At 39.7% G+C, this 27635-nt stretch overlaps 1 protein-coding gene across 4 annotated transcripts in view; it reads left to right on the top strand.

Annotated features, from left to right (window-relative positions):
• The window catches only part of ZNF827 (zinc finger protein 827), a 170876-nt gene that overhangs the window by 97673 nt on the left and 45568 nt on the right, over positions 1–27635 (top strand). For all 4 annotated transcript variants that reach the window (XM_060778876.2, XM_060778877.2, XM_060778878.2 and 1 more), the window contains exons 6-8: positions 12044–12283; positions 15455–15512; positions 21660–21763. In XM_060778876.2, the coding sequence (XP_060634859.2) occupies positions 12044–12283; positions 15455–15512; positions 21660–21763 (402 nt within the window). The remainder of the gene's footprint in view (positions 1–12043; positions 12284–15454; positions 15513–21659; positions 21764–27635) is intronic.

Here is a 27635-nt window from a genome sequence, read left to right as displayed (position 1 = left end):
GCAGCTTACAAAAGCTGCTGCTCTACAGATTTTCTTACTTACATAGAATCATAGAATCATAGAATCATAGAATCAAAGAGTTGGAAGAGACCTCATGGGCCATCCAGTCCAACCCCCTGCCAAGAAGCAGGAATATTGCATTCAAATCACCCCTGACAAATGGCCATCCAGCCTCTGTTTAAAAGCTTCCAAAGAAGGAGCCTCCACCACACTCCGGGGCAGAGAGTTCCACTGCTGAACGGCTCTCACAGTCAGGAAGTTCTTCCTAATGTTCAGATGGAATCTCCTCTCTTGTAGTTTGAAGCCATTGTTCCGCGTCCTAGTCTCCAAGGAAGCAGAAAACAAGCTTGCTCCCTCATGACCAACAGAAAATACTGGAAGGGTTTGGTGGGCATTGACCTTGAATTGTGGAGTTGTAGTTCACTTACATCCAGAGGGCACTGTGGACTCACAATGATGGATCTGGACCAAACTTGGCACAAATACTCAATGTGAACACTGGTGGAGTTTGGGGAAAATAGACCTTGACATTTGGGAATTGTAGTTCACCTACAATCAAAGCATTCTGAACCCCACCAACGATAGAATTGGGCCAAACTTCCCACCCATAACCCCCATGAGCAACAGAAAATACGGTGTTTCCTGATGGTCTTTGGTGACCTCTGTGACACCCCCTTGCGACCCCCCCAGAAGTCCTAACCCCTATCTAGAAACAAGTTGGCTAGCTTAAATGTCCCAGCTTCCTTAAATTAGAAGGAACGGTCCTCCCATTTTACCTTAATCTGGGAAGACCAACTTTAGCTGAGATTTCGTACTTAATTTCCAAATAGGAAAAAAAAACTTTTTGTGTGTATATGTGGATATTTGTATTTGAATGACATGCTTTGTGCAGCTGAAGTTGATATTTAATGCAAAAGACTTTGTCATCAGAGGTTTTTCTCAGGCCTCAAGTTTTGGCCTGGAAACCACAGGGTGTGAATGGGCTACTCTACGTAGCCTTCTTTTCACAGCTACAAAACCTTTAAAACTTAAGTTTTTTCTCCATGTTAAAAGGAGGAGAAAGAAAGAGGGCATGTGGCTCTCTGTAGGCTTTTAAAATTTGAAGAGGTTCTCCAGGAAAACAGGATGCTGCCTGCAGAGGTCTTGCTCCATACACCTGAAAAATAATGAGATTTGTGAAAAGGGAACCAGAAGCATTGTGTGGTCCTTTTCCATGTGTAGCATATTTTTCAGGTGCCTAATGAAGGTTCAGGGCTATCAGTCATTACATAGTTTTGCAAACATAATGGCATTAGATCATTGTGACTCCTAAAAGTAAAGGCCATGATCTTGAACTTGCAGTTCTTGTATTTAAATACAAAAGAATAACTGGTGTTTAAGTTGGTACACATGTGGAATTTCAAGGGAGGTACTAAATATTGTGAAGCTGTATTGGGATATAAAATATACTGAAAATACCACACTATATGGTGTTACGTCATTATGGCTTTCATGTAGACAGCAGTATTTCACCTTCCCTTCTGATTGTGTGTTAAAACTCTTGAATACCCTGGACACTTTCCCACCTATCCATTCCAAACAGCCAGACAACTGTTTTTCAGTACAACCTTTTGTCTGCCTGCAGAGGAAATCCCTTCAGGAAACCCAGGACAAGGCAGAAATGGAGCAAAAGGGAAAGCCTTGGTGGAATGGGGAGGAAATAATAAGCATCTATTTTTGTATGTAAAGACGTCAGAAGCAGGGCAATTACTTAGGATTCAAAACCAGAACACTGTAGAGTTCCGGAACTAGTTAATATAAACATAGCTGTGTTGTAAAGAAGGTTATTGCTAAAATAGTTTCAAAGCAGTCTAGCTGCAGTTGTTCAAAACTCTGGCAGCCTACAGGTTGCATCACTCTTAATGTTTCTATTACTGCACTATGCTTACAGTTGGATTTGTCCCAGGTCACGGAGCATTGGAAATTGTTGTAACCACACTAGTCAATTATAAGAATTGGAGTCCACTTTAATAGCCATAGATCCAGCCTATAGATTCCCAAAATTTGTAGTTTCTGGAGGTGAATTAGAATTCTGTATCACACTCCCCTGAACCACAGCACTGGAATTCTCTGGCAAAGAATGGTAAGGGACTCATGAAAATATAAATCCCAGAAGTCCATAGAATGGAGTCATAGCAGTCAAAGTGGAATTAAATTGCTGTAATTGTGCAGTATGGACAGAACTAAGGGAAATCCCATAGTTTATTCCAACTAGAATAAACCCCTTAAATCAGTGGTTCTTAACCTATGGCCATGGACCACCAGTGGGCCGCGAGGACAAAAATCTGGTCCAGGAGCCTCCTTTCTCTTTATTTTATTTTATTTTATTTCTGCTCCTTTCATGCCACCTGCCTGCCACTCCTTCTCTGTTGCTGACCATGGCATATGCTCTCTATCAGAACCTAGAGCCTATGGGGTCTCTCCAATGCAATTTTCTGAATCAGCACTCCAAACCCAATCTAAAGTTGGCCAAACACTGATTCATAACCCTTTTGGTACTAATGTTGGAGAGTGGTCCCTGGTCAAAGTGATCCCTGGTCAGAAGAAGATTGCAAACTACTTCTTTAAATGAAAAGGATTTACTTATATGTTGCTACACCTTTCAGCAGTTGATTCAGTAGGTCAGGATTTGGACCAGTCAGTAGGGTTGAGGCCAAGGTCTGCCAGAGCAGAGAAGCCTACTGCTCCAGTGCCCTGTTTTGTTCACAGCCATTCTGCCCACAGCTTTTTGCCTCCTGCTGCCACTGCCTATGCCAGCATAGTTATACCAACATAATAGACTAATTGGAGTTCACCCTTTGTTTGATGATAAAAAGCAATCACTGAACATTTGTTAAGAAATTATGTACACCTGGCTTTTGGAAGCCCTTGCCACCTATTTTTATTTAGTTGTCATGAAAGGATTAAAGAACTGCATGTGTACATGTTTGTGAATGCAGTTGGCACTTGACAGGGTGCAAAAGCAAAAATGAAGGAAACATAAATCTGGTGGTAGAGTTCTGAATTATCAGAATGTGCCACTTTGTAAATGGCATTCTCACATCCCAGAAGACTTTTACCACAGCGTTTCTCAACCTGGGGATCTGGACCCCTTTTGGAAACAGTCAGCAAATGCTTCCACCAAAAGCCCTCCTCCATTGTGATTAGCCGTCCTCTCAGCCTAAGGGAGGGCTGTTTCTAAGACTCCAAGTGGGTAGGGGAGAGCAGGCATGCTCAGCACATAGCAGCATGGTGCGCATGTGTGAGCAAGGAAGAGCATGCGATGCTGGAGGGAGGCTTGTACCAGCGAGTCCCTTCAAGGCATGGGGGGGGGGGGTTCTGTGTGGGAAGTTTGGTACAATTCTATCATTGGTGGTGTTCAGAATGCTCTTTGATTGTAGGTGAACTATAAATCCCAGCAACTACAACTCCCAAATGTCAAGGTCTTTTCCCCCAAACTCCACCAGTGTTCACATTTGGACATATTGAGTATTCATGTCAAATTTGGTCCAGATTTTTCATTGTTTGAGTCCACAGTGCTCTCTAGATGTAGATGAACTACAACTCCAAAACCCAAGGTCAATGCCCACCAAACCCTTCCAGTATTTTCTGTTGGTCATGTAAGTAAGAAAATCTGTAGAGCTACAGCTCTTGTAAGCTGCAGCAACAAGTCCAGGTTATTCGGCTGACCCCATCTCCTCCTGCATATCAGATATTTACATTATGATTCGTAACAGTATCAAAATTATTTTATGGTTGGGGGTCACCACAACATGAGGAACTGCATTAAGGGGTAGCAGCATTAGGAAGGTTGAGAATCACTGTTCTACATGAACAGGTGAGATTTGAAATGTACAGAAGCAATTCTTGGTGAAAAAATCTTGGTTGAACACAAGAAAAAATGTGCAGAGATTTGACAGGTTTCCCTCCATCCCGGTCATGTCCGGTACGCAAGCCAGAAGTGTTAGCAGAGGAGAGGATTAAACTGTGCATGGAGCAGAAACAGAAATAGAAAGAATGTTTTGAAAGAAAGGCTGAGCAGCGAAGGTCATCTTGACTCCTGCACCTAAATTTGGAGTCTAGTGCCGGAACTCTAGAGGTCAGACATCTGAGGAACACATTTGTTCTCACTGTTATCTGAGATTTTCATAGATAAAGATACACAACACATACCTCCAAGGAGCCAAGTTCACTCGCAAGGCACAGCATTTGGGAGGTTTACCCTTCACCCTTAGTGCTGCTGAGAAAGAATTGTAGGAAAAGGCAATTTAAGAAAAGGATCAGGAGAAAGAAATGTATGCTTCTGAGTCAAAAATTCAGAATATAAAAGCTGCTTATGCTTGAAATAAAACAAACCGCTTGGAAATATGGTGGTTTTATCAGGATTTTTAAAACAGTGTTTTAAGAAAAAACATTTGTCATAACAAAGGCTAAACAAAAGACTTGGGTTGTTTAGTTTATTTGTTTGTTACCAGGAGGTGCTGTTTTGAATGCTAAATACAATAGAGAAGTCTCTTGCCTTTTACCTCACGCATATGCCTCAGCCTGCAAATTAGAAAAAGGAGAAAATGTTTAAATGAACAGGACTGAAATCTTATAGCATGAATGTTTTATCTGAAGCAAGTACTTGGAAGCTAAGATGGCCACACTTGATTTGTTGGAGGCTACAGACAATGCGGTTGCTGTTGCCCGTTTTTGATCAAAAGATATTTAGCCACTTAGCTCCTTCTATTTTTATCAGTTTTATACTAATTTATGCAATGTTTTTATATGGAATTAATTAGAGGAAAAAACTGGCCAAACCACTTCTGCGTATTCCTTGCCTAAGAACACCTTAAGAAATCAATAGAATCTCCATAAGTTAGCAGGTGACTTGAAGGCATGTATGCATATACCCAAAATCCCAGTTTTGGGTATATGCGTGGGTCTTGTTTCTGAGTTAACAAGTATATTTTAAGTTTTGACTTGAAAGAGAATTTCTATAAAATAATGTATAGATGGTACCTGAAACGGATGAGGATGTACAAGGATGTACAAGGACACTAAAATTTATGTTGAAAACGATCATATCCATAACATATGATACTTCCTATCATATGTGATGGACATGCAACAAAGGAAAAGAAGATTGCAGATTGCCAGTGTAGACAAAACAAAATTTGTTACAAGAGATATTTAAAATCAGAACACAGCTAGATCCAACTTCCAAATGAAGAATCAAAAACCATGTATTCCAAGTTATTACATTATATGATTGTTGTAGAAGGACTACTGTATGCACAGAAATGGAAAACTAAAGAACTATCCCTAGAAGCAAATGGGATGATAAAAGTCCTAGAAATGGTTGAAATTGTCTTGTTTGATGAGGGAGATTGATATAATGGGTATCCGTTTAAAATAATGGATACCCTTTATGTCATTAATAAAGAAAAAAGAAAACATAAGCATGCTTGTGGGTTTTAAAGATTAAGTCAAACACTGAGATAGCAAGATAAAATGGATAAATTGTCTTAAAATAAGAGATTAGCAGGATTACAATAATATTTCTATTGTGTATGTTTGAGGTGAGAGTTGGAAAGGCCATTTTAATTCCTTTTCATTTATTGATGGTTGTTTTTTTTTTGTGGGGAGAGTGGGAAAGCTGGTTTTAATTGATGTATATAGTGATATATCAGAAAGTACTGTCTTTACACAATTGTATAACAAAACGTACATTGCTGAAAACATTAATATATCAATAAAAACCAAGCATACAAGATTATAGGTTGCACACAATTTGTATTACTATATTTATGTATGAACCCCTTTTCTTTATGAAAATATAAGGTTTATATTGTGAATTACATACTAAGGCAGTTAGATGGAAACTGTAACATTTATCACAAGACATGTCATAAAAATCACAACCTTCATAGCAAAATGTGTGCCTTAGCTTGACATTTAGCAGATGAGCTGGGATAAAAATGGAAGTAAATGAAAGTGGTGTGTTCGTATGTTACTTACTTCATTGAGGCAGAGGTGAAATGATGGAGTTTTGAAGTTCAAATAGAGAAAACAGTAGGGTTCCCAAACTCAACAAATGACTTATCATTTCAAAGGTAGGATTATTCAAGGACTTCTCCATGCAACTCTGCTTCCTCTGTTTATTTCTTCTGTATAAGAAAGCCACATATAGAAACTATATGTATTTTTTTACCTATTATGAATGCCCATATACTGTACATGTATTGGAAAATTATGTTAATCACAGCTTTCTACCTTATTGGAACTTGGCTGAGTTGACAAATCTGCCACTGTTTGTCACATGTCAGTGTGCATGCTGGGTTGCTGTGAGTTTTCTGGGCTGTATGTTCCAGAAGCATTCTCTCCTGACATTTCACCCACATCTATGGCAGGCATCCTCAGAGGTTGTGAGGTCTAGTGGAAACTAGGCAAGTGGGATTTATATATCTGTGGAGTGTCCAGGGTGGGAGAGAAAAAAGAAACCTTTTGTCTGCTTGAGGCAAGTGTGAATGTTGCAATTTGCCAGCTTGATTAGCACTGAATAGCCTTGCAGCTTCAAAGCCTGCCTGCTTCCTGCCTGGGGGAATCCTTTGTTGGGAGTTGTTAATTGGCCCTGATTGATTCTTGTCTGGAATTCCCCCCCCCCTTTTTTTTTTAATGTTGCTCTTTACTGTCCTGATTTTAGAGTTTTTAAAATACTGGTAGCCAGATTTTGTTCAGTTTCATGGTTTCCTCCTTACTGTTTTCATGTATGTTTCCATCGTGGAAGAAATAGCTATGTAGGAAATTATCAAGTATGAAGCAACTGCAGCCAGGATATGTTGATAAAATCAATTTTTGCATGCGGAAACAATGAGCTTCTTTCCATTCGACTTCATGTATCACCAGGATGAGATTGGGATGATGGTCTTTTGGGCCAGGCATCTATCACCTGTTTTGATGCAAGGGAAACACAGTGAACTGATACGTTGGCATTTGACCTCTCCCATTCAGTCTTGAAACTGGGCCAGAACATTGTAAAGTGTTGGCAGCATGGATGGGCAACTCATGGCACAAGCAAGAGCAAAACAAATGAAGGTGCTGTTTCATCTGTCAGCTGTTTCAACCTAATAATGTACAAGTGGCTCCCCAAGCTGAAATAATTATTCTTTTCCAACCTGACATGACAAACATTTCCTTATCTCTCTAAACTGCTGTGGCTGGCATTTCAATTTCTGAAAGCATATGCCCATCACCACCATCTGTCACTCCACAACTTTGTAGCATGATCACTGGGCATTATGGCACAGCATAACTTATCCTGTTAGTAGTAAACAATAGATGAGATGTACTACTGAGTGTAAGCAGGCTGGTCTCAAAGGTATTTCACCAAGCACAAGAAATGAGTGGGCTTTAAAACTGTAGACAAAAACATGAAGGCAGAAACAAAAGCCTCTGGACAAATGGATAAAATCCCTGGTTGCAGAAGAAAAATTCCCAAGCAACTAGTGAATACCATTTCCTTACCATCTGTCCCTGGCATTTAAAACACCCTGCATGTTCAAGCACAGTACACTCCTTGACATTTGATGTTGGGAACAAAGACAACTATCTCTTTTGAATTTAACTGTGCAGTAACTTTTCAAAGTTCTACATTAGTTTATGTATACATAGATGCCCATAGACCAGCCATGAACTACAGGCATTAAATAAATGTGTAAACCATACTCCATGGACTAGTCTTCATTTATAGTGATTTTGTTTATGTGAGTTCAGTTTAAACAGTAGGTTTCCTTGCAGATCATTTATATATTTTTGCTGGTAGATATTGTGTGATGAGCTTGTATGTAGTAGTAGTAGTAGTAGTGATGATGGTGATGACGACCCAAAATGCAGGCTGTGCAAGGAAGCTGATGAAACCATTGATCATATCCTCAGCTGTTGCAAGATAACGGAGGCACAACTCTGTGGTCCAAATAATACATTGGAATTTATGTCACAAGTACCACCTGCCAGTAGTAAAGAACTAGTGGGACCATAAACCTGCAAAATGGTCAGTGGAAAATGAACACGCAAAAATACCGTGGGACTTTAGAATCCAGACTGACAAAGTTTTGGAACACAATACACCAGACATCACAATTGTGAAAAGGTAAAAAGTTTGGATTATTGATGTCACCATACCAGGTGACAGTCACATTGAGGAAAAACAACAGAAAAAACTCAGCCGTTATCAAGACCTCAAAATCGAACTACAAAGGCTCTGGCATAAACCAGTATAGTGGGTTCCAGTGGTCATCGACACACTGGGTGCCATGCCAAAAGATCTCAGCTGGCATTTGGAAACAATAAACATTGTCAAAATCACAATCTGTCAACTGTAAAAGGCTACCTTACATGGATCTGCGCGCATCATTCGAAAATACATCACATAGTCCTAGACACTTGGGAAGTGATCCAAAATCCAGCATATATATCTCGTTTGCTGTGACATAGTGTATTTTTGTGTCAGTAAAATAATAATAATAATAATTATTATTATTATTATTATTATTATTATTTATTTATGTTCCGCCCTGTCTCCCCAAGAGGGACAAAAAGGTAAACATTCAATGCCCGAAACAATAAATACAAATACAATAATAAACCTACCAAAACCCAAAATAAACCAACATATACCACAATAAACCCACATGTACCAAAAATAAACCCACATACATGATCAAATTATAACATATAACCTAAAATTATATTTGTTTGTCCTTAATGTATACCATTTTTGAGCAAAGGGGAGTATGACACTATGATATCCAAAGTTTTGGATCTTGTAATTCATTTTATCTGGATATGAAACTAGATTGATGAATGAAATGTTTTGTGGTGCATCCACTGTGAAATTAATGCAGTAACACCACTTTAACTGACATGGTTCAATGCTCTTGAAACCTGGGGTTTGTAGTTTGGCAAGTCACCTTCACTCCTTGGCAGTTCTGTACTAGTCTCTTTGAAAAAAATATTAATTGCTATCTTTTCATAGATTTAGTTGGGACATACGTATTCTCAGTGTTCTCAAGAGAGCATTGAGAATAATGTCGTCATAACAATGAATGGGACAGCCTGGAAAACTCACAGTAACTCAATGGGACAGATGACTGCATACTGCCTTCCTTTCCCCCCTCCTTGAGGAGTAAACATACTATAGATGGTCTGGGTGCCTTCCAGAATAAGTCAGGACAGCTGAAGCTGATAAAAGCTTATAAATGCATGTAGACACATGCATGCACACATATCCAAAAGATGTTAATTAAAGTCCTTATCATTATTAGATGTAAAGTCCTGAAATTGCTTTGTGGAGATAATTAGGCATAGGTTTAGACAAGGTATCGTCTCTGCTCTTGTCATGTTCTGTTCCTATTGTGCCTGAAACAATGGAGCTGGACTTTACAAAACTAATAATACAGTAGACTTGTAGTTCACTGGAACTCAAGCAACTGGCAAAAAATTCAAAGAAATAATACTTGAAATAAAAATTAAAATGCACGTATAATGCAGTAAAACTTTGTTACATTAAGTTACATGTGCCTTTTTTGTCTCAATCTGCTTTTAATGACTGTATTTCAGTATTAATATCAAGTCAATACAGAATTTATAGTATAGTATGGGATATAGTCTTAGGCCTATTTGTAATATTAACTCTCAAGCAACTAGAAATTACATTTATCTATCAATCCCCATGGGTACCATTAACTATGAATTCTTTGTGCATATACATTCCCACTACCATCCCAAGTGGTTAATCTCCTTCCTAGAGAGAGAGAGAGTTACAAAGGTAACACGTTATAGATCAGGATCAAATCCCTGTTCAGAAGGAGCTGGCTTGGCAAACCTGGAAACTTGTAGATGGATATTCCATAAGCATTTCTGTCCTGCTCTCCTTCATTGTTTCCCCCTTAATTCCTTTATGGTTTTAAATAAGCATTCTGTGGGATTTTTGAACCAGATCATCGATGAGTTTCTAAAAGCAAAGTTGAGTTTCAGAATGGACCACCTGCCTTACAAGCTTTTTTTCCCTTGGAGGTGAGTGTCATGGTCAAGTTTCCTTGAAGTACAACCTTTGACATGGCTTTGAAGTGAAGGAGAGCTAATACTTCAAAAGGGGATGGTCACTTCATGCACTCAAAACTAAAGGATTTTTCAGCCACAGATAATAGCCCAAGAACTGCAGCGAGAAAGCTGGTCTTTTACTTTTCTGTGTCCTTTTCTCGAGTGAAAGACTGAAAGGTCTTAAAATGTTTTGGGTATGCAATGTAACAGGGGCACAATAGAGAAGGAACAAAGTCTGATGTGACTGAATACCTTTTTTACAGTATAAGTATTTTTATATGTATTTCATTATCTATTGTATGTATCACTTTACAGAGTTTACATTGGCAAGCAAGGTAGATTTATTTTAGTTGATTATACCTGCATATTATTTTTATGTGTGTGTGTGTGTGTGTGTGTGTGAAAGAAAGATAGACTCTGTTATTATGTGCAATATGAGATCTGTGTCTTTAAAATTATTCATCTTTTCCTTCCAAAATCCAAAATACTCCAAAATCGTCCCTGTGGATGCCTGAGATAGTGACACCTTTACTTTCTGATTGTTCGGTCTACACAAACTTTGTTTCATGCATAAAATTATTAAAAATGATGTATGAAATTATATTTGCTCTATGAGTATAAGGTATATATGAAACAAATGAATTTTGTGTTTAGACTTGGCTCCCATCTCTAAGATATCTCATTATGTACTTATTAGCCAATACAAGTGTTGACAAATCCAAAACATTTCTGACCCCAATTTTTTTGGGTAAGACATACTCAACCCTGTTTATGTATTTTGTAAAAATAAATGCTATTCATAATTATCAATTTATGTGAATAAAACATTTCTTTATTGGGAGTTTAGATTAAGATCTACTGGGGAGGCCATCCTCTTGGTCCTACCTCCATCTCTAGTGCGGTTGGTGGGGACGAGAGAGAGAAGGCTTTCTTGGTGGTGGCGGTAGAATGTCCTCCTGAGGGAGATTAGACTAGCCCCCATTCTCCAGGCCTTCCATAAGCAACTTTTTTCATGTCAAGAGTAACTTGAGAAACTGCAAGTTGTCTCTGGTGTAAGAGAATTGACTGTCTGCAAGGATGTTGGCCAGGGGACGCCCGGATGTTTTTGATGTTTTACCATGCTTGTGGGAGGCTTCTCTCATGTCCCCGCATGGAGAGCTGGAGCTGACAGAGGGAGCTCATCTGCGCTATCCCCAGATTCAAACCTCTGACCTGTCTGTAATTAGTCCTGCCAGCACAAGCGTTTAACCCATTGCACCACCAGGGGCTCCCCATATATATAACTGAAGACATGGCTTTTTTGACAAGCCTTTGACCATGTTTAGAAACCCTTAATGAGCATATTTGAGAGGCTAGAGACTCATATTGAGACTCATATTGATTGCAGTTGTTTTATATCCGGGGGAGCGGGGGGGGGGGGGGGGGGCGTGATATTTATGTTGGTTTTTATTGCTTTTATGTTATTGTCTTTGCATTTTTGTATTTTGTGTGTTTGCATCTTTGAGTTCTTTGTGAGCCTCCCCAAGTCCCTCTGAGAGATGGTGGCTGGGTATAAAGCATTATTATTATTATTATTATTATTATTATTATTTTGCAGACCTAATTTTCATTTAGTCTTAACAGAACTGCAACATATGTGCATTGGGAAGGGGTGTTTTATACCTCAGATTATTATGTTTTTTAAAAACTTATTCCAAGGGAACATAACAAAATGAAAGAAATTGCGAAGCAACAAAGCTACCTTCACTTAGCTGAGTTATTTATTCACTTATTCACAAAATACATATTGCTAATACTGCTTCCTGATTACAGTATATTGTTCAGCAATAATAGATAAAAATAAAAGTAGCATTTGCTATTCTTAATTTCTCACCTGATTTTTTAATTAGATGAACTATTAAATTATTTTGTATCCCCTTTCCCTATTCAATCTTTACAGCGGAAAGTTACAAGGAATCCCAGGCGATAAAGATTAAAGAAGAGCCCATGGAAGTTGATATTCAGGATCCCCAAGCCTCAGTTTCACCCAGCCAAAACATCAGTTATAGCACTTTACTCAGGCAAGAGATAACTGAACACATACAAAAGATACCAGAAGGCCGCGTACTCCCTGAGAGAAACCTCTTCAGCCAAGATATATCAGTAAAGATGGCTTCGGAGCTACTTTTTCAGTTGTCAGGTAAATAAAGAAACTTTTTGGGGTGTATTTTGAATGTGTGTGAGTTGAACTTGACATGACTGCAAGACCTTGGTACAAACTTGAGGCCACCAACATACCGGTGTTGGACTGAGGTTAGAAAAACATTCCATTGAGAAGTTTCATTCAACTGGGGTTACTTCTAAGCAGACAAGTACCGTTAGAAATAGCCCTCCAGCTGTTTTGAACTATAAGTCCCAATGTCTTGTGAAGGCTATAGTCCAAAACATCTGTAAGGAATCAGGCTCCCATCTCTAATATATACCCCGATATATAGGATTGCACTGGAACATATACACAGGAACATATCTGAGTAAATGTGCCTAAGGTCATGCTGTAAAGTTGAGAAAAGAAATTTTGCTTCCAGTGTGGCAAAAGTATTTTTATAAAAATATACATTGCACACTAAAGATTCACTAGAGATCCAGAGTACAATGAAGCTCTTTTGTGTTGAAGTTACAAAGTTATTCTGACCTTCAGTAACAGGTAAGGCAATAGACTATTACAGTGGTATAGCTAGTACCTATGTGGTGCTAGTTCATCCCGTGTCATGCTGGTCCTTCTTTAAAAGATCCATTGGCGTACTCCCTGGCTCTTCCTGACATGCTGAAGCTGTGGCTACCAAAGGAAGGAAAAGAAGAGTGTTGCAGAAACTCTTTCTCTTGTCTCCTCAAAATTTTTAACAAACAGATCTTCAGATGTGGCCTTACTGGAGCAATTGAATTGTATGTAAGACTAAAAAAAAAATGGAAGAAGGTTGCAGTTAAGACAAAATAAGGGAGGGCTACATTCTTATTAAAATGCTTACCGTATATATTTGAGTATAAGCTGAGTTTTTGGCCCTTTTTTAGGCTGAAAAGCTCCCCCCCCCCCCCCCCGGGCTTATACTTGAGCCTTATTTTACTCTGTTATTATTTTTGTTATTGTATTTATTATTTTACTCTTATTGGAAGGATACATTTACATAAGCATATTTACATTGAAGAAGGTTAGAATAATGATTTAATCAGAGTTGGACAGTCTTATCTTAAATTACAGTTTTATGTAAATATTCAAAAACGTTTAACTTACTGATGCCTCAATGAATGTAATTTTATTGGTTTTTATTTTTATTCTGGAAATTCACCAGTAGCTGCTGCATTTCCCACCCACAGCTTATACTTGAGTCAATACGTTTTCCCAGTTTTTTGTGGTGAAATTAGGTGGTTTGGCTTATATTCGGGTTGGCTTATACTCAAGTATATATGTGTAATCATCTAAATAATACCCTGTCCATACACTACAAAAAGAAGGAAAACTTGAAGCACTGTGTTTTTTTCCCATTCTACCCATGAATTTGATTTTGGGATGTTACCTGAATTGAGAGCCATGAGTAATAAATGGGTCGATGTGTTCCTTCTTCTATGACTTTAAATAATTTTTCCCCAATCAGGCACCTTTGAGAGGCAATATATCACAACTCTCTTGCTAGAGGCTACCCTGGCTAGAAGTTATTCAAGTTGTAGTCCAACAGACTACAACTTGAATAGTTGTAGATAATGGAAATAGATAGATAGATAATGGAAAGCTGCTTTGAAAGATGTATGAATAGATTCTTAGCATTCACTTCTTCAACCACTTTATCCTGCTTTCCCAACTATCCCCAGTTCCTGTAACACAAGGGCAAGGAACCTCTTTCCGCCCAAGGGCTAGACTTAACTCCAAGTTCAGAGGTGGCTACATTCCAGAGGTGGGCTGGTCCAAAGTTTAAAAGCTGTGACTAATCCTTTGTTTTTTATTGTTCTTTGCTTTCACCGGTTGAGACACGGTCAAAGAGAGACCTCAGGTCATTGAAGTCCAGAGCCTTTACTGAGTCCTTTAATGAGTCAATCCATCTGGGATGTGGTCTTCCTCTTTTACCAGTGTGTCTCACATAACCAAGAATGTTCCAGTGAATCATGTTGTCTCATAGTATGGTCAAAGTATGTTAGGCTCGGTTCATTTGGACTTCTAATAAGAGTGCAGACTTGATTTGCTCTAGGATCCATTTATTTGTCATTTTGGTCATCCATGATATCCATAGACCCTAACTCTAGCATAATATCTCAAATGCATTGATTTTTTTTCTTATTAGCTTTCTTTACTGTCCAGCTTTCACAGTCTTACATAGAAACTGAAATACTATGACATGGATTATCCTGTTTTTGATGTTCAATGATACATCTCTATACTTGAGGATCTTATCGACCATGTTTGATTGCATAATAGTCACCATTGCATATTAGTCGCACCACAATTTTGGGGGTCCTGGTTTTAGTATATATTTTTTCCTTACATAATAGCTGCACCCCTGCCTGCCTGCCTGCCCCTTGGAGCAGCTCTCTATCTCCAAGGGGCAGACATATGAGCAGGTGAAGGTGCGAGAGCTAGGAGACTTCTCTCTGCTGCTACCAGCTAAGGAAGGTTTTGTACGGCAGCAGGCATGGACAGGTGAGCCTTCACCTGCCCATGTACCTGCTGGGGAAAGCTACAGGGCTTCATTCGGCTTCTGGTAGTCAAAGGAAATCCTGTAGGGCTCACTTGCTCATGCACACCGGTGGAAGTGGCCTATGGGATCTCTCTCAGCTGCTATCCAAATTTTCACTGGGTGATATTCACTCCCCTCTTTTTTGAGGGAGGAAGAGGGAAAAAGTGTGACTATTACACAATAAAATATGATACTTCCTTTATCATTGCCTTTACTTAGCTTTTTTCAAATATTTGACTACAGCTTTGGAGAGGATTTTCAAATTGTAAGTGGAATTTGAGATATAAAAGTTGAAAATGATAAAATCATTGGATTTTGGGAAAGGGGATGTGGCCATCTAGGGAAATTGAAAGTGACCCATTTGTATCACAAAAGATCTGGCTTTCCTTTCAGGATAGCTGTTCACTGCCATTGATATAGTATGTAAAATAATATTGTAGAAGATGGCATATAGTGATCACCATTTAGATTTTTTAAAACCCACTGAAATAACACTGGGAAGCTACAGCTAGATATAATTGAATAAGGTAATATATTCATAAAAATAGTTTTCCCTTTCAAAAACAGCCAAGGCTAAAAATTTCAAAGTAGGGTGTTCTATTGGTTTTGACTGTTTTTAAAAAATCACAACCCTTTTTTTTCCACAGAAAAAGTGAGCAAAGAACACAACCACTGTAAAGATAACACCATTGCAGCTACAACCAGGTAAGATATATGCAAAGTAGTGCATGAGTATAGTGCACATATAAAATGTCAACAGTGTTATAGAATTATAGTACTGATATTCTTTATATTTTAGGGTTTTTTTTTCAGATTTTGAAATCTGCCTCTAAATTGAAAACATATGGTGCTGCATGATCTGACTGAAGTGAAGTACTTTTAAATCACATCAATTTGGGGATGAACCTTTAATGAGAATTAAAAGTGCTTAACTTATGTTGGATCATGCCCTCCATATTTATGTGATCAGTTAATATTTCAGTTTGACAAGTGATTAAAAATTCAATCAATAAACTCACTGGGTTGGGCAAGCTGGAGAAATGAATCAGAAAGCTTGGCATTGGTACATTGGTGATGTACTTGTAAATCATAGGATTTTATTGGTATAGCATGAAAAAATGGATCCTGCTTCTGTAACAGACAGTGACAGTGCCACAAAAACCTCGCTCACTGTAAAGCCGAATGATCTAAAATAAGTAATGTATAGCATTCAGCCATATATTTCCTTTTCCAATATTGAATAGGCACAGGAAGGATTATTATTGGGAAAGAAAGTTACCTTCTTCTCTTCAACTGCAGTCCAAGTAAAATTACCCTCCATTTCTCCTGGCATGGTTTTAGGGGGGGGGGGGGGGAGTTCCTTTAATGTAGGTATAGGTAAACCCAGGGGGCAGGATGCGGCCCCTTGGGCTCTTTTCGTTGGCCCTCCTCTCTCACACCATCCCACCCTGCCTTCCTTCTGTCTTTCCTTCCTTCCCTCCCTCCCGTCCTTCCCTCTCTTCTTCTCTTCCATCCTTTCGTCTTTCCCCCCTTCCTGCTCACCAATGCTTCCTCTTCATCCTGGAAAGAAGTGACAAGCAAAGTGCAGCAGGGTTCCATCCAGGGCCCAGTCCTGTTTTACATCTTTATTAATGACTTTGATGAAGGGTTAGAAGGCATGATCATCAAGTTTGCAGATGACACCAAATTGGGAGGGTTAACCAATACCCCAGAAGACAGGAGCAGGATTCAAAACTATCTGAACAGATTAGAGATATGAGCTAAAACTAACGTAATGAAGTTCAACACTGACAAATGCAAGATACTTCACTTAGGCATAAAAAATGAAATGCAAAGATTCAGAATGGGGGATTCCTGGCTCGACAGCAGTAAGTGTGAAAAAGATATTGGAGTCCTTGTGGACAACAAGTTAAACATGAGCCAACAATGTCATGTGGCGGTGGCGGCACCAAAAAAGAAAAGCCAATGGGATTTTGGCCTGCATCAATAGGAGTATAGTGTCTAGATCCAGGGAAGTCATGCTACCCCTCTATTCTGCCTTGGTTAGACCACACCTGGAATACTGTGTCCAATTCTGAGCACCACAATTGAAGGGAGATATTGACAAGCTGGAATGTGTTCAGAGGAGGGTAACTAAAATAATCAAGGGTCTGGAGAACAAGCCCTCTGAGGAGTGGCTTAAAGAGCTGGGCATGTTTTGCCTTCAGAAGAGAAGGCTGAGAGGAGACATGATTCTCTGGAGGCTTCTTGTGCCTACTTGCATGGCGGGGGGTTCGACTGGATGGCCATTGGAGGTCTCTTCCAGCTCTAGGATTCTAGGATTTTATATCAAGAGTAATCAATATGGGATCTCATGGATACACTTTTTCTCTGCCACCCACCCTCTCATTCTGACCAAGGCCAACCCTTTTGGGATCCAAATGTTTCCCATCTTTCCTTCAGTTTCCACCTCCAAAAGAGAAGAGGATAGAAAGGAAAGTGCAGGGCGGAGACTTGAGGAGAACCCCCTTCCTCCCATCCTGTCCCAGCCCACCATGCAGCCCCCAAGTTAAAAAGTTTGCTTATGCCTGCTTTAATGTCTATGAACATTTATTTCCCTTGAAGCTTCTAGGCAGGCAAATGGAGTTTTAGATAACAGGTAAAGGGAGATAAAATAACATTCCCTTTTCTGTATGAGATCATTCTATTAGTAACCTCTCTCTACTTTTTCAAAGGAAAAAACAGGCATGAAGTTTTATGTTACAGATTGAGCCATTTTGTGATTTAAGGTATAAGTCAAGAGTGGGATTTATGTGGCCTTTCAGATGTTATTGGGCTGACAAGAACTGGGAGTTGAAGTCAACCAACATCTGGAAGGCTTCTTGATTCCCACCCAAGCTTAAAATTCTTGCTTGCTTGCCTCACATGTGTTCATTGTTGGGAAAACATGGTTCTGAAGTGGGGTGATTTCTTTCTCCACATGTCTGTCCTTGAAACCTTTCGTTCACTTATTATTAATCCGGATTAAAAAAAAAAACCTAGGAAATGTGAAAACAGGCCTGGCTCTTAAGGATGTGTTCACCACAATAAGGCAAGGTGGCAGTTTCCTGGAATATGCTTAGAAAAATATTTTGGACCACACTTCCAGAATCCCCTCATCTTGAGAATTCTGTGAGTTGTAGTCTAGATGCTTAACTTCTCCAGGATCTGAAGGAAAAAGAAATTTATCAGACTCACTTATGCTAGAAAATCTAAATGCCTTCTTGACCCCAGAAAGCAAGTGTTATAGCACCACTTCTTTAGGAACTATACACAGGGCACATCCAGACTTTTTGAAAAGTTATATAGTTTGTTGCCATTCTTTCTAGGTTTTTTTTTTACTGGTTTGCAATAAATTGACATTGGAGAACCGATATAAAACATCTCTCTTCTGACAATTGTCAAAACAGTCTAGGTTAAACAAAATGTGTATGGATATCCAAAATAAAATCAGAGAGAAGAGGAACAAAATATAATCAATCTGGGTGCCCTATAGATTTATGGAGGCAGTAGGATTCCTTTCCTGAGTTCAAGAAACTCTCTAATTTTATTAGCTCAGTTAAATCTGGTAGCAAACTAAGGCTGTGTCTACACATACCCAAGTAATTGAGGTTAAAGTGTCTCTGGAGCCTTTTGATCACTCAAACAACCAGCTGGGCCAAGAGCACACTGGGACACTACTGTGCAACCACCAACAAGTAGCTCCCTGCCAAAGATATGTTGGTGACATCTTGTCACATGGCTGGACACACTGATGTGACATCACCAGAAGCAACATCACGAGCAAGCATCTGCCAGGAGTTGCTTGTTGGCTGTGATGCAGTGCTTGGTCCGTTGGAGGTGTGGACAGTGGATCATGTCAAATGCAATCTAATCCAGCTGTCCACACCTCCGAAACTCTGGGATCACTCTGGAACCTCGTGGAAGTTCTGGAGTAAATCCCATGTTCTCTTGGCCTACATTAACAGCTGGATGCATGACTTCTATTGCAAATTCAACAATGTGTCACCTGGATTCCCTGTAACAGCTAAGCAGGGAATCCAAGTTATTTTGGCTATGTAAACACATCCTGTGGCAGTCTTTCCCCTACTTGTGGACAGCCATCCATCTAAAGGACAGATTTAAATACTCAAGATTAATGGGCAATGCAAGAGGCAACTAAGGTTCCTTCTATACCACCCTGTATCCCAGAAACTGATCCCAGATTATCTGCTTATCCCAGATTATCTGGCAGTGGAGACTCATATAATCCAGTTCAAAGCAGATAACCTGGGATCGGATCTTGGGGTATAAGGACAGTGTAGAAGGAGCCTAAGATGTACTGTTTCTTAGATGTGATATGTTCAGAATATTTATTTGTCCCAGCTAGAACAGATCTAGGAAATGGTACAAGGATTACGAGAATGGATTCTGATTTCTTATTGAGGCGTTATGTTAATGATTGTTTGATTTGTCTGCTGTATATGATGTGTTTTAATCGCGTAAGATATTGTTGTGATATTATTGATATTGTTGTGATAATCTTCATTATGTAAACCGCATTGAGTCGCCTTATCAGGCTGAAAAATGCGGTATAGAAATAAAGCAAATAAATCTATTCAATTCACTGTTGAATAGTAAGTCAACATATAGGTAAATCAGCAATCTGAAAAATCATGAAAATAATATTCCAATCAGTTTCATACAGTAGCTGACTGAAAACATATAGTTGCTGCACCATCTATATACAGATTCTGTTGTGAAAGCTTTCTAAAGTCTTATTTCCACTATTTTAACTTATAATTCAAGGCTCAGTCTATATGCAGCACAGCATCCAACATTTTCATCACACATGTACCAATTTTTACTGGTTGTCCTGTCTATGTGTAGAAGCTTCCCACCACCTTTTTTTGGGTCTAAGTAGAAATTTGCTTAGGAAATAAGTAGTGTAAAAAGGTATAGAATCTCCTCTGTTAGCAATGTTTTTGCTCCTAGACCTTCCTTTTGCTACCTGAAAGGTTTCCTTGAATAACAAACAAAATGTGTTGGCTCAGCCAAAGCTGTGGGAAATAACTGTGACAAGAATACTTAGTTTCAAGCGGTTCCCCAGTGTTGAAGACATTTTACCTGAGAGTATCAAGCTCTCAGCACTTTAGACGGGGAAAGTAGTTTTTCCATAGAGTTTGGAAAAGTAATTTCTCCACTTTCATTTTCCATATATAAAAACATTTGAGCAGGATGTCCTCATCTTCATGGTGACATTTATGACATCCTCACTCACTGAGATGGCTTGGCTTGGGCCTGATACTGACACATAACCCTGAAGCCTGAGCTTTCTGCAATGTGGCACTCCATAAAATCTGATACACCCCGCCATGTCCTGAAATTTCTTTACCTAAGCAGCACTGGACTTCAGGAATATTTATGTCTCCTTAAAATCCCTCTGGTAATACAAGATTTCTTAACTTAATCATAGATGGTAGAAAATGATATTTGTTGAAAAAGTGGTGCCTAGGAAAATTATAGAATATATGCAGCTAAGCAACATGGTTGTTTTATTGTTCATTTTAAAAATAATTTGATCTAGATTTAATATGTACTTATTTATTGTTTCAGAAGTCAATTAAAAATACAGTTATAATGTATAGGAGAACCACAAAAAAAGTTAAAAACTTGGCATTACACTAAATTTCCTTTGACCGGAAACTGGCCACTTGGAGCACCTTTGGTGTTACTATAAGAAGATCCTCCATTGTGCATGTGGTGGGGCTCAGACTGCATTGTAGTAAGTGGTCTGTGGTTTGCTCTTCTCCACACTTGAATGTCGTTGACTCCAATTTACAGGCCACTTTCTTAAGGTTAGCTTTTCATCTCATGGTGCCAGACCATAGTCTGTTCAGTGCCTTCCAAGTAATCCAGTCTTCTGTGTCCCCAAGGGGGAGTCTCTCATCTGGTGGTGGTAGTGATAGTAGTAGCAGTAGTCGTAATATTATATTTGTACCCCACCACCATCTCCGCAAGGGAACTCAGAGTGGCTTACAAAAGCACTCAATAGTGCAGGCATATAGTACAGCAAGTACATAAGCAAAATAGTACAATAGCAAAAACATGTAAACAGATTACATGAAACATCATATAAAATCCCTTTAAAAGATTCAGTAAAATGCAGCTATGGCTGCAGATATAAAAATAAACTGTACATCAGCCAATAATTGAGGTTCTGGGTTTTAACCTGCCACTTTTGGACTCTCGCTTCCTGAAGTGTTCCTTCGAGTATCTCTGTGGATCTGGAGATGTCGATGCTTTCGTCCTTTCACTATTGGCTGGTGCAATACCGGCTAAACACTGGAGTATAATTTCTCCAGTGGTGTAGGGTGTAGACATCCTGTGATAATGTGGCCCATTTCATTAAGAGCTACATCCACTGTTTTAACATGGTGAGATGTATTCCACACTGCGCATGCGTATTCATCAGCAGAGTAGCAAACCTCAAGGGCAGATATAGATTTAATCATATTCTATTTAAATTAGTTAGTGAAGTTGGTCACAACTAATTTAAGTTCCATGTGACTTTGCTGCAAGTATAACTAACCATTTTTTTCACAAATTGGTTTTTGGCAAAAGTTTTTTCCATTCAGCTTCGTAATTCATGAATATACCAGTTAATAATTCACTGATGGTGATGTAGAATCATTTTACAGAAGACTGAAAATTTGATCTACAATTTTATTTAAATTATTTCTTAATTGTACATCTCTAAGCAATGAACTTACTATATATGTAACTGTACATTACTATTGCTGATAGGATAATTATTGTTTTGTCTACTTACGAGAACATTTTTTCCCCCTTCAGCCCTTTTTTTTCAGAAGATACATTTAGACAATCACCGTTCACTTCCAATTCAAAAGATCTCCTGGCTAATGAAACCGCTGTTCCTGGAAAGACGACAGTAACAGGTATAGAACATTATGTCTCTTGTTACAAGAGGTTTCAAATGCTGCAATGCGATTCCTAATCATGTTCTGATAGCCTCAAGAGGAAACAGGTCAGATGCTGAAATGAAATGTAAAAAGGCCATGACTCATAAAACAAATCTAACTAAGAATAAATTATTCTTATTTAAAATCAGGTATGATTGGATGCTTTAGTTAGACAAAACAGATGATAATAACTGTTTTATGGGTTGCAAAAGTAACAGGGGACATCAAGGTAATTGTAGATTGTGGAGAGGTATTGAGCCTGGAAAAAACGTTGGAATGGGATGTTGATTAGAAATGCCTCAGCACGTAATGTCTGGCGTTTGTGTATAGCATTTACTGTATCCCGCTGTCTTCGGTGGGCTGTCTTTCTACCTGCAGTTGAGTTGTGTCATGACAGCCTAAAGATTTCCAGTTGTTGGCTTCATTCATACATTATGTTCAACCGTTAAGCACAATGTGCATGGGTGGCAAAAGTCTGCACTGAATCTCAGACCTTTGTGCTCTCTCGCTTTTCCCACACACTGAAAGGAGCTCAGAAGCTTTTTCTTTCAAGTTTGATTAATCAACGATTTGCCATGTCATGTGGCGTGAACTTCTCATCTCTACTTTACACAAAGGGAAGTGGGAAAACAGTTATAACTTCTCCAAGCTTTGTGCTACACTGTGTTTTAGCATGGCATATATATGAGATCACTATGAAAGTTAAAGGTCAAGGCATCAGGAGACTTTTTTTTAGAGTTAGCATTTATACTCATTCTATCATTCACCCAGGAAACACATCACCTTGGAAAAAAGCATTTCAAATTGTTTGCTTTCTCATTAAAGGTTCTAGTTGTGTAAATGGTCTTTTCGGTTTTGGAGCAGTTCACTACAGAATAGCCAGATATTTGGAAGATTAGTATCTACCAAACTGAAAAGGTCTGGGATTACATGCTTTTACTAAAGCTATATGGCTTATATACCGCCTGCATAGATAGGTGCTTCATCATTGCAATTTATATCTTTCCCGTTCTTTAGAAGTGCATTTGGCTATGGCCATTAGCTCTGAAGTTAAATAACAGGGTAGTAAGTGGCGAACTTGGCAGGTGCTTCAGCTAAAAGTACCCAGCTGCTGAAATGTTTTTGATTACTCTGAAAACGAGGTGATCATAAAGTAATGTAAGATATGGTAATTTATGTCTCGGATCCAAATTCCTCTAATAGGAAGGCTATGATCCTCTCAGAGGCACTCTCAATGGGGAAAATCAGTCTGGCTCTTTAGACTCTCTTAAGGATACTGGAATATCAATTTTATTTTTTCACTGTTGCATCCCTACCTACTTTTCTAGCATTGTCCTTGTGAGCAAGTGTGATGTGATTATTATCTGTAATTTATCAAGAAACATGCAGAGCTTGGAAACTTTACTTCTTTGGGCTGAATGTTAGAGGATTCTGGGATTTGTAATCCATAATATAAGTTCTAGGTCACTTGGTCTATGTATCTATCTGCAGGCTGCAGAAGCATTATGCTCTGGACTGGCCCAGATCAACCATGATGACTTCCAGATGCACTTGGACAAACTATGTGGCACCATGTAGGTCTTGCTGGGCCAGTGTTTCTCAACCTGGGGGTCAGGTCCCCTGGGAGGGTCGCAAGGGAGTTTCAGGGGGGTCATGATAGACCATCAGAAAACAGAGAAGGCTGAAGATCTCTCCACCTCTCCTTCTCTTTCTTTTTAGAAACAGATGGCAAATCTACCAAAATCCCTTCTCCGCTGTGAATGGCCAGACTCTCACTCAAGGGGAGGGCTGCCTCTGAGCCTCCAAGCGAGGAGGGGAAAGCAGGCATGCTCAGAGCATGGCAGCATGGTGCACATGTGCAGGGTGAGGGAGAGCTTGCGAGGCTGGAGGGAGGGTTGCACCAGGGAGTGGCTTCAAGGCATGGGGATTCTGTGTGGGAAGTTTGGCCCAATTCCATCGTTGGTGGAGTTCAGAATGCTCTTTGATTGTAGGTTAACTATAAATCCCAGCAACTACAACTCTCAAATGACAAAATCAACCCCCCCCCCCCCCCACCCACACCATACATACAAATTTGGGTATATTGGGTATTTGTGCCAAATTTGTGCCAAATTTGGTCCAGTGAATGAAAATACCTTCTGCTATCAGATATTTGCATTACAATACATAACAGTAGCAAAATTACAGTTATGAAGTAGCATAACCGCCTGAGTCACCTTCAGGCTGAGAAAGGTGGTATATAAATATGGTAAATAAATAAATAATGAAAATGATTTTATGGTTGGGGATCACCACAACATGAGGAACTATATTAAGGGGTCACGGCATTAGGAAGGTTGAGAAACACTGCACTGGGCCATCCCCTTGTCCGCTGTTTTTGGTGCCACTCCTTGCTGGCCACAAGACACCCGCATAGTGAGCAAGAAGGGAGTAGAGCAGAAGAAAGGATTGCTCTATTCAAGTGCTTCTCAACTTATGTGTCCCCAGGTGTTTTAGTTTACAACACCCAGAAAACCCAGCCAGTTAATGAGCTGTTAGGATTTCTGGGAGTTGAAGACCAAAACATCTGGGGACCCACAGGTTGAGAACCACTGGAGTAAAGCAATCCCTTCTTCTTGCTGATTGCATAGGTGCCCCATTCCGACCTCTCAAAGGGATGATCAGATGCCCACAGGGAGAATCATGACCAGAGGGGATTGATTGTGGCAAAATGGGAGCTTGCCTGTGCATAGGGAAAAGAAGATGGCTGTGGTGACCATGGGGACAATCGATTGGGCCGAAATGGACCGATCTACCTGTCCAGATGTCTCTAAAGTTACGGGATATTCCAAGCTAAAAACCCAAGATACTTACTGAAAGTCCTGTGTGTCATGACAGCCTCCAGTACTGGATGCAAAGTGAATACAGTGTGTGTGTGTGTGTGTGTGTGTGTGTGTGTGTGTGTGTGGTGATGGGGGATCCATGTAGAAAAGCTCTCCAATGCTGTTATAAACTGATACTAGCTTAATTCCAATGAAAATATAGAAGGCAAATTATATATTCATACAAGTATTGTGTGATTGTTTAGAGATATCATCCTATAATTCTATGGGATTCTGTGTGGAATCTGAAAAAAAAATCATTTTACCTTTGGGAAATAACACAGCACTAACTGGTGTGAATCACACACACAAATGAAAGTGAAGCTGTGGCAGTGAGCGTAGTTACTTCCAGTCTGCAAATATTCTTTCTCTGGATTCTGAATCTTATTTTTGGGAGAATGTTCGCATAACCATTAGGATAGCCCTAAATTTAGGCTGCAAGTTATTTGAAAACCAAATTAGTGTTATGACACATTCAAGGGCCATGCGCCCCTTAGGAGAAATACTTCTGCATATCAATCATAGTAGCAAGAAGGCTATATTTATTTACAGATCATTCACTGCTTGAAAGATAGAAATGTCTACATTATTGAGCATGATGATAATTTTTCTGGTAAAGTTGAAGATAACTAGATGCAGATGTCAAACATAATGTGGGGGTTGTTGTGTGCCAAACAACCACCCACTTTGGGTTGCTGTGAATTTTCCGGGCTGTGTGGCCATGTTCCAGAAGCATTCTCTCTGACATTTCACCCACATCTATGGCAGGCATCCTCAGAGGTTGTGAGGTCTGTTGGAAACCAGGCAAGTGGGGTTTATATAACTGTGGAATGTCCAGGGTGGGACAAAGAACTCTTTGCTTCTGGAACATGGCCATACAGCTTGGAAAACTCACAGCAACCCAGTGATTCTGGCCATGAAAGCCTTTGAAAATACAACCACCCGCATTGTTTCTGACTTATAGTAATTCTAAAATGAACTTTGCATGTCATATTGAGAAGTTTTGTTTAAAGCAGTGGTTCTCAACCTGTGGATCCCCAGGTGTTTTGGTCTACAACCCCCAGAAAGCCCAGACATTTTACCAGCTGCTAGGATTTCTGGGAGTTGAAGGCCAAAACGTCTGATGACCCACAGGTTGAGAACCACTGGTTTAGAGAGAGTTTGCCTCTAAGACTGCGAGAGTGGCTTGCCCAAGATTAGCCAGTGGTTTCCATGACTGAGTGGGGAATCACACTGTGGCCCGCTAATAGTATAGGGCAATACATGAAATCTTTTGGGCAAGGTTTTCTTCAGAATTGTACCCTGGTGGATTCCCTTAAAGACTCTTTTGGAGTCAGAATGTGGTAGCAATAGACAGTAGAGATGAATTATGCTGCTGAAAGGAGTGGTAGCTCCAGATTCCTGCTACTTTTTCCAGAAACATCAGCTGCTCAGAGCAGAATTGGCAAGCTAGGTATCTGTATTCTCCATCACTTTTATATATCCACAATGTCTCTGGATCTCAGAGTAACACTGGAGCCTAAAAGAAGTGGAGAAGGGACAAAAACATGGTTGGGATCACTAGTTTTCATACATTCCTTGCACATGATTTTAAAAAGCAGACAGATAAAAATTGGATGTTGGCTATGGTGGGCCATATTGGGAACCTGGCATTTGTCCATTCATGGTGCACATGGGTACGAGATCTAACCATAAATTTGTTAGATTTCATTTCTGCTTTCCTTTCTCTTCTCTTTCTGCATGTTTGGCTCATATTAAAGTACTATGGTTGCTGAAATTGTTCATAAGGTATATTTCTTGCAAAAGTGGAAAGTTAATACATGAGACGGAAGCCTCTGAAAATACACTTGTACTATGAGCCAAGGAAGATCAAATAACAATGACCAGACAAGGTCATTAAGTGATAATTCTGATATTAACAGAAGTACAGAACAACTTTTATCTATTTATCATATGCTGGGATTTATTTATTTACTAGCTTAGGTACCCGAGTTATTTGAAAAAGGCATTGTTTGTTTTGGGGTGTTAGGTAATATCATTTAGTTAATTAGTAACACTGTTTATTGGGGAAAAGCCAGTCTTTGATGTCATTTTTATTAATAGTCCCATTAGAAAATACATAATGATGTGGGTGAACTACAATTCCCAGGATCATGGGTCAATCTTCTCTAAGCCAGGCCTGTATGCACAGTTGGCCATGTTGGGTGTGTGTGCCAAGTTTGGTCCAGATCTGTGGTCAGCAGGGTTCAGTGTGCTCTGGATAAGGGTGAATTACAACTCCCATATGCCACAAGGGCAGTCACCTCCAAATCCTGCCATGTGAGGTCTGTGTGCCTATTCAGCTGCTGATCAAGTCATCTCTGTTTGCTGTGTGCCACAGGAAAGGGTAGGAAATGGTTAAGGGAGAGTCAGTGGGTGGGTCATGCAAATTCCACACAAGGAACCCTGAGATGCCTGCCTGTGGTGGAGGAAACATATCAAATCTAGGATGAAATTCTCCCTGAATAAAAGCATTCCTTGGGTGGTGGACCGTTGTGTTTGGGGAGGACATGGGCAGCATTTGGGCTACATGTTCATGGCGCTCACTATAACCTGCAATGTCAGTTGAGGGAGTGCCTTTGAGGCTTCTCAGCACTTGGAACTATAGTCTGTTTGTGAGCTGGGAGGCTGTCTGGGTAAGTGGACATCTCCACTACATACACACATAGACTAAGGCTCGGGGAGTGGGTAAAGTGCAAGTATGGGCCTGCCTGGTGGTCAGGGTGGAACCTTGAGCTAATTATTTCCAAGGCCTGCCGCATAGCTAAAAGAGGGCTGGGCCAATGGAGAGATATAGGGCTGGGGAAGAGGATAAATTGCAAAACAGGACGCTAACTCATGGCCAGGATAGTGCCTGGGGCTATGCATTGCCAGGACCTGCTGCCTTATAATAGGGCTGGACTAGAGCTAGTGGAACGAGGTAGCAAAGGTTAGGGGAAATGAGTAGA

This window comes from Anolis sagrei, chromosome 5, assembly GCF_037176765.1.
Source record: "Anolis sagrei isolate rAnoSag1 chromosome 5, rAnoSag1.mat, whole genome shotgun sequence".
Classification (NCBI taxonomy): domain Eukaryota; kingdom Metazoa; phylum Chordata; class Lepidosauria; order Squamata; family Dactyloidae; genus Anolis; species Anolis sagrei.
The sequence above is the reverse complement of the archived record's forward strand: the minus strand, read 5'-3'. Positions and strand labels throughout refer to the sequence as shown.